The 6603-nt window shown below is 35.5% G+C and overlaps 1 protein-coding gene across 1 annotated transcript; it reads right to left on the bottom strand.

Moving 5' to 3' along the window:
• Positions 1-2474: 2474 nt before the first annotated feature.
• On the bottom strand, positions 2475-4436 carry LOC113072570 (fucolectin-5-like). The gene is made up of 3 exons (XM_026245558.1): positions 3829-4436; positions 3596-3735; positions 2475-2748 (listed from the first exon to the last, which is right to left on the bottom strand). The coding sequence occupies exons 1-3, from the start codon at positions 4137-4139 to the stop codon at positions 2726-2728; spliced, it is 474 nt and encodes a 157-aa protein (XP_026101343.1). The 5' UTR covers positions 4140-4436; the 3' UTR covers positions 2475-2725.
• Between the last annotated feature and the right edge of the window lie 2167 nt (positions 4437-6603).

Here is a 6603-nt window from a genome sequence, read left to right as displayed (position 1 = left end):
TAAGTAGCGTCGTAATCACAAACAGACTAGAATGCTGTCTAGAACAAGCTGGTGTTTCCTCCACCTACATTTGTAACGATATGGAGGGTCGATACGTGAATCTGATCATTCCTGGAGATTCAAGGATTCTTACTCTGTGTGAGGTGGAGGTCTATGGAGAAGGTGTGATCAAACATGGAAAATCAAGCTATAAATGAATGAAATTACTCATTTTGGGCAGTTGATTTCAAAACTAGTGTCTGTTTTGCTTAAACTTCACACAAGATATGATGCTTTTTGTAGCATTTTTTCTTTTGAGAACCATTTGCAAGGTGAAGAAGTTTTGTATTTTGTCTTAATCAGCAGAAAAACAGCACAAACACATGACTCATATCTGAATCTGAGCCACATTACAACCATTTGTTCAATTCTCAACCCATTTTCACGTATGTGACTATTTTATACCTTATCCTAATTTCAATTATGGCCAGTGATGAAAATGCAAACATGAGCCAGATTTTTTTCTGCTATATCTGTTCATTTACAAAGTTAATGAAAAACATATTTATTCACTTATATATTTTTATAAAAAGTAAAATGTTTTCTAACTAAATTTAATAATACGTACATCCTAAATACTTTTGTCATTAAAACCAAAATTTTGGACTACTTTTGTTATTTTGATAAGTGCATTAAAGCTTATACAAAAATATAATAAAAAAATACTCATCATTTGATAAAAAAAAAAAAAAATGTGATGGAAGTTTTTGTTTATATTTTTGAACTCACCATAATCAAATCATTTGCAAATCACTTGAACTCCAAGATGCAGGGATGTAACTGATTTATTGTTTTTAAAATGCGACATTTCATGCTCATGCTCTTCACTACATAGAAATTTGTGTTCAACACTAAACCATATCCATTCTTACTTACTTAGTTTTACTTTGTTTACTTTTGTTCATGATTTTTGAGGATCACTACACAATCTCTTCACGTTGCACCGATTAATCAATCTTAAATGACAGATGCATTTGCACTAAATTCTGTAGATTATTGTAGAAAATGTCAAAGGTTATTCGATTTAATGTAAAAAAAAAAGGATACATGCATTTAGCATTTGCTGTTCCCTTCTGTCTATGTATGTTCACTCTCATATGCTTGTTTAGTTCCTTTACTGAAGATAACAAAAGAATGTTGATTTTGAAGTAAAAGTATTAAAATGAATATGTGTAGATTACAAATCAAATGGAAAGGTATGTCTATTTAATATAATTAATCATTTTATTTACAGCTCAGTGTGCTTGAAAAAAGAGATGATGATGGGGAAAACTCTACTCAGATCACCTAAATAATTCATTTACAACATCCACTTGAAATTGCTTCAAAGTATTGGGAGATGTGAGCTCCAGGGCGTCAGTGGCTGTTCAGTGTTTTTTTATTTTTTTTTATGACATTATTCCTCTGTTAGATGGCGACAAGAGACAGTTTTTCTGAGTCAGAAGTAAAACTTTTATATTTAAAGAGACTGAAACAGGGTTGTAAACAAGGAAATAGTTTTAACTTCCAACAACACATTGTAAGATACAGCCAATAAATGCACTGAGCAGCGCTGTCATCGGAAACGACCCTTAACAGATTAAAGGACAGTGCAACAATGATATGGCTTACCTCAGTGGACATTTAAACTAATTTTTTATTGTGAAGATGAGATTGAGCTGAAGATTGAATTAAGTTTAACGCACCCTAAAAAAGCAATCTAAGATATAGCCACCATTTGGGGCAATAATGCTATTTTTTCCTGTTACTATACTGTCATATCAACCAAATGTATGAGTCCATAACTTTAAATGCTCCAGTAAGAATGTCAGAAAAGTTTTGTAAATTTTTGTACAATCAAGTGCACTTTGAATATGACCTCAGTGAATCTTTTTACGCACACTCAATGAAGGCTGAGATATAAAGCAATCAATTGAGCCAATAATGCAATTTCTCCTGTTATTGTATTGTCATATCAGCCTAATTTATGTCCACAACTTACAAATGCTACAGTAAAAATTCCATGGTAACAGTCAATGGCCCTGGGAAAAATACCCTAGTGAAACATTCAACGCACCCTCAAGGACTCCTGAGATATAGTGCGTCCGACACAGCAATCATTGCAACTGTATTCTCAGGTCAAATAGATTGGTCCAAATGGTACAGTTAACATATATATATATATATATATATATATATATATATATATATATATATATATGTGTGTGTGTGTGTGTGTGTGTGTGTGTGTGTGTGTGTGTGTGTGTGTGTTTGTGTATATATATGTGTGTGTGAGTGCGTGTGTGTGTATGTAGCCTATACATTTTTTTTGTGGTTATTGTTATGAACAAGCACACTGTATAAAAACCCCCCTGGGAAACTAAAAAAAAAAAATGTTGGAGATAATGCAATGGCTCATTCAGTTTAATTCACATTTATTTGTATAACACATTTCACAACACAAATTGAGACATATTCAGCTTTACAGAAAATGCACGTTTTTCCTATTACAAAATCCTTTATAGTCTTTATATGAGCTTGTATCAGAAAGAGCAGTTGAAATCTAAATCTAATTGAAATTATAATATTTACAAATACCAGATATGCATTCAAGCAAACTGTGTCTGCATTTTAAACCAATGAAAATGTCATCATTTTGCATCTGGAGTCTTTGCAGGGTAGCCATCATCTACTCACAGGTGCTGGGTCATTTGTACTCTTCACAGGAGGCTAGATAAAAAAAAAAAATAAAAAAAAAAAAATATATATATATATATATATATATATATATATATATATGCACACACAAATATTTGGGTTGACCTGTTCTGGTACAGTGTTAGTAACATAACTTAATCACTGATTTCTAGTTGTGTCCTCTTTTGGAAGACCAAACGAAAGTGTCTCCACTACATGACGGCGGTGGCAACAGTACTACAGCGAGAATTAAAGTTACGCCTTCTTTCTCTGCGTGAACATTTGGGCGGCGTTATGCAAATCTTCCCACAGTCAGTAAACGTGGGGGTGTTTTAAAACAAGGCATTTTGGGAGGGCATGGCGAGTCTTAACTTTTATAAAGAATATTTTTGGTTTGAGACTTTAGTTTTTGTAACTTTAGGGATCTTATCTATTCACAAACAGCTTGTAACACTCCAAAGAGAAAGGAAAACTTGAAAAGGCATCATATGACCCCTTTAAAATAGTTTGTCGTTCGTTTATGAAACTGAGACACAAATGACACATTACATGAATATGAAGCGTGGAAGTATCACATTTTTAAGCTGGAAGGGATACCATCCATAAGAATCTATGAATAAGAAGCTGGATTCAGTCTCGTAGAACAAGAATACCGGAGTTTCCCACAATGTCAAAACTTCCCCACACAGATTTCACTGCATGTTAAAGTTGATCATGCAAATTCAATACAGAAAGATGCTGGGCTTGAAAGGGACATCATTGTGAGCTGTGCTTTGTATATCACTATTGCGTTACATATGTTATTGACAATGGACCTATGTTTTTCCATGTGAAATTTCACTAATGCGACAGCAATCTAGAATGAGGTGTTAGAAATTACCTGTTCCATAAACCTCCACCTCACACAGTGTGAGATGCTGCTGGATGTTAGGGAGGTACATGTTCACATAACGACCTTCCATTCCACCGCAAGAGAAACTGACAGAACTTCCTAATGGGACAGATGAAGTGACACCACATCTACAGAGAGAAAGAGAGAAACCACGACACAATCAGCTGACCTGATCAAATCCAGTTCTCCTGACACATTCATAACTGTTTTCATAACTTCACCTGGGATTGTTGTTACCGTTGTTTTCCAGAGAGTTTCCGATGCGGATCTCTACTCCTCTCGTTTGCTCCACCCAGCCGTCGCCTCTGTTGGTGACGATCACGTTGGAAATGTTGTAAGAATCCAGCAGGTCCAGCCTCCACCACGGGTTGAGCTGGTATGATGTGATGGAGCAGTATGTATCGGTTTCGCCTGGAATGGGTTTACCTGAAGGAGAGTATTTGATGCCGTCGATGGCCTGTGCAGCTCCAGAAGTGTAATATGTGCTCGACTGTACAGCCGTTCCTCTTAATGCCAAATTCTCTGAAAACATTTAAAGAGACAGTGAGTCAAGACTCAAATGTGTGAAGTATCACTGTATTATGTTATTGGATGCATGTTAATTAATGGGACATCAGTTACTACTTTTTACCTTTCACATTTTCTGAACTCCCCTGAATGGAAAAGACACCTGTTACAAAAACACAATATTTCCATTGCTTTCTGAAATGTGGATCAATTTTATGTTGTATTTTGTATATCTTCTTTAAATATTTTCATAAAGAATATCTAAACAGCATCTATAATTGTACATCATTTAATTGATGTTTGTCATTTTTACTCACCCAAAAGTAAGAACAGATAAGAGAGTTCCTCCATCTTGTTTGTAAAGAACATTAATCAGATACCTGTGATGGTCAGATATGACAAGGGTGTGAGTTTCCCCTTCTGCTCTGTCTTCTTCTATTAATCCCTCTTTTATTTGTGTTTCTCTTCGCAGCTCGAGTCTCCACCCTTAGGAAATTCTGACTGGATGTTTGCTGAATATATTTCACACATCACAGGATCTCCAGAACTGCTTTTCTCAGAACACATCTCAAGTCAAGTCTGATTTACTAAACAAATCTAAAATTTTTAAAATTGTTTTTTCAGTATTGGTTAAAATTAAGATAATTTCTCAAAAGGAATCATCTAAAAAAAAAAGTAGTATCAACATAACAATTAGATTCGAAAGTTTCTTTTATAATTCTAGAAGTTCATACTGAATGAGAAAAACAATGTGGTAAAGTATCGTCTGAATGAAAGCAATGGGATAAATAGTCTAGAAATACTTGTGTGATTAAGAAGATATTCAAAATAAGAAAGCATGCTTAAAAATGAGGAAAGTGTTTAATTGTATCATTGACAGCTTGACATGAACAGTATTTGTGTTTTTATTCCCATGTAATTCCAGTTATATTAAACACACATACAGTTGTTTTTCATAATTTATGGGAAATCTGAGCTGTTTCCGTCATGGGGAGAGAAAAAATAATAATAAAATAAAACTATATAATAAAATAATAAACAAAACATATCACTAACTAAACCCAGGGACTCTAAGTAGCCTATGCCAAAGAAAAAGGAAACAAATGCCAAATCCCGATCTGAAGCATAAACAGATAAAAAAAATGACATTTACAATAAAGAAAACAGGGTGTGATATGTCTGAGGTACAGACGCACGTTTTGTTAGGGCTCCTCTCCAAGATCCGACAAAGTTATCATTTAACCGTGTTTTTACTTAGTTTTATGCCGTCAAAGTGTTTCTACTTTGCTATTTAATGTGAATTTCTGTCTCAATTCAATAATGCCGAAGTCTCCAAAGTAAAGAAGTATCAGGACGACCAAGTATCGGGAGCTAACACTAAAGCTAGCTCACTTGACACGGTGGAAAAAATACCAGATAATGCTTATGCTCTGTGCAAGGAGATACAGTATATAAAGAGATGTCCGAGTCAATCTTGCAGGGAGTTAACCCCACTTTGACGCTTTCAAACTCAACTTCCAGAAGCTTGAGACATCGGAGGCTGAGCTAAAGGCTCATGTGGCTAATAAAGAGCTGGCTACAAACAACTATGAAGCACAGATGCAAGAGTTGGAAACCAAATACTCATAGCTGTCGTATCAATATAATCAGCTCTGTGCTAAAGTGTTGGATCTAGAAGCTCAGTCAAGAAGGCATAATATTAAGATTGTGGGGATACAAGAGTGCGATGAGGAGGGTAAACTCACTGAATTTGTCTCCAGGCTGATTCCCCAACTGCTCGGAGAAGGGCATTTTCCTCGCCTGGTTAAAGTGGATCAAGCACATCGTTCTCTTCAGCCTAAACTGGTAGTTGGTGAGAAACCGCGCACAATCCTGGTGCGCTTTCACCACTTTCAAGAGGAGCTGATTCTGCATCGCGAGACAGTGCAACCACTTGAATAAAAGGGCAAAAGGGTCCTGATTTTTCCTGATTATACCACTGATGCTTTTCAGGACATGATCCAAAACAAGGTGCAAAAAGGGAATGAAGTTCACGCTGCGGTACCCAGCTAGGCTGCAAATCCATTCACATGGAGCGGAGACACCTACAATACTTGAAGATCCGACAGAGGCAGCGCAATTCATGGAAAGGAGCAATGTTTGAACATGTTAAGGCGCTAGGACATGCTAAAAAGAGAGAAAAAGTATTTAGGCACCTTAAATCATTATCAGCAAGATTTTTCTACAGGAGACTCATATTAAAGCAACTGAGCAACAAAAGTTGCGTTGCAGTTGGATATCTCAAGATTATCAATCACCATTTACTTCTCACGCCCGTGGAGTGGCCATTTTCTTTCAGAAAAATATTCCATTTGAATTTTCTTCTATGATGACATATCCTAATGTTAGATATATTATTGTTTCTGGTAACATAAATTCTTTCCCCTTAACTTTCTTAAATATCTACGGTCTAAATACTTACGATCCTAATTTTTACAAGAAGTTTTTTG

This window comes from Carassius auratus, unplaced genomic scaffold, assembly GCF_003368295.1.
Source record: "Carassius auratus strain Wakin unplaced genomic scaffold, ASM336829v1 scaf_tig00009517, whole genome shotgun sequence".
Taxonomy (NCBI): Eukaryota; Metazoa; Chordata; class Actinopteri; order Cypriniformes; family Cyprinidae; genus Carassius; species Carassius auratus.
The sequence above is the reverse complement of the archived record's forward strand: the minus strand, read 5'-3'. Positions and strand labels throughout refer to the sequence as shown.

Excerpts from the sequence above, each read along its gene's own strand:
- LOC113072570 (XM_026245558.1), bottom strand. The coding sequence starts at position 4,139 with ATGTTTTCAGAGAATTTGGCATTAAGAGGAACGGCTGTACAGTCGAGC. Across the intron at positions 3,736-3,828 it reads AACGGTAACAACAATCCCAG|ATGTGGTGTCACTTCATCTG; the intron begins GTGAAGTTATGA and ends TTCTCTCTGTAG. Across the intron at positions 2,749-3,595 it reads GGTGGAGGTTTATGGAACAG|CCTCCTGTGAAGAGTACAAA; the intron begins GTAATTTCTAAC and ends TTTTTTATCTAG.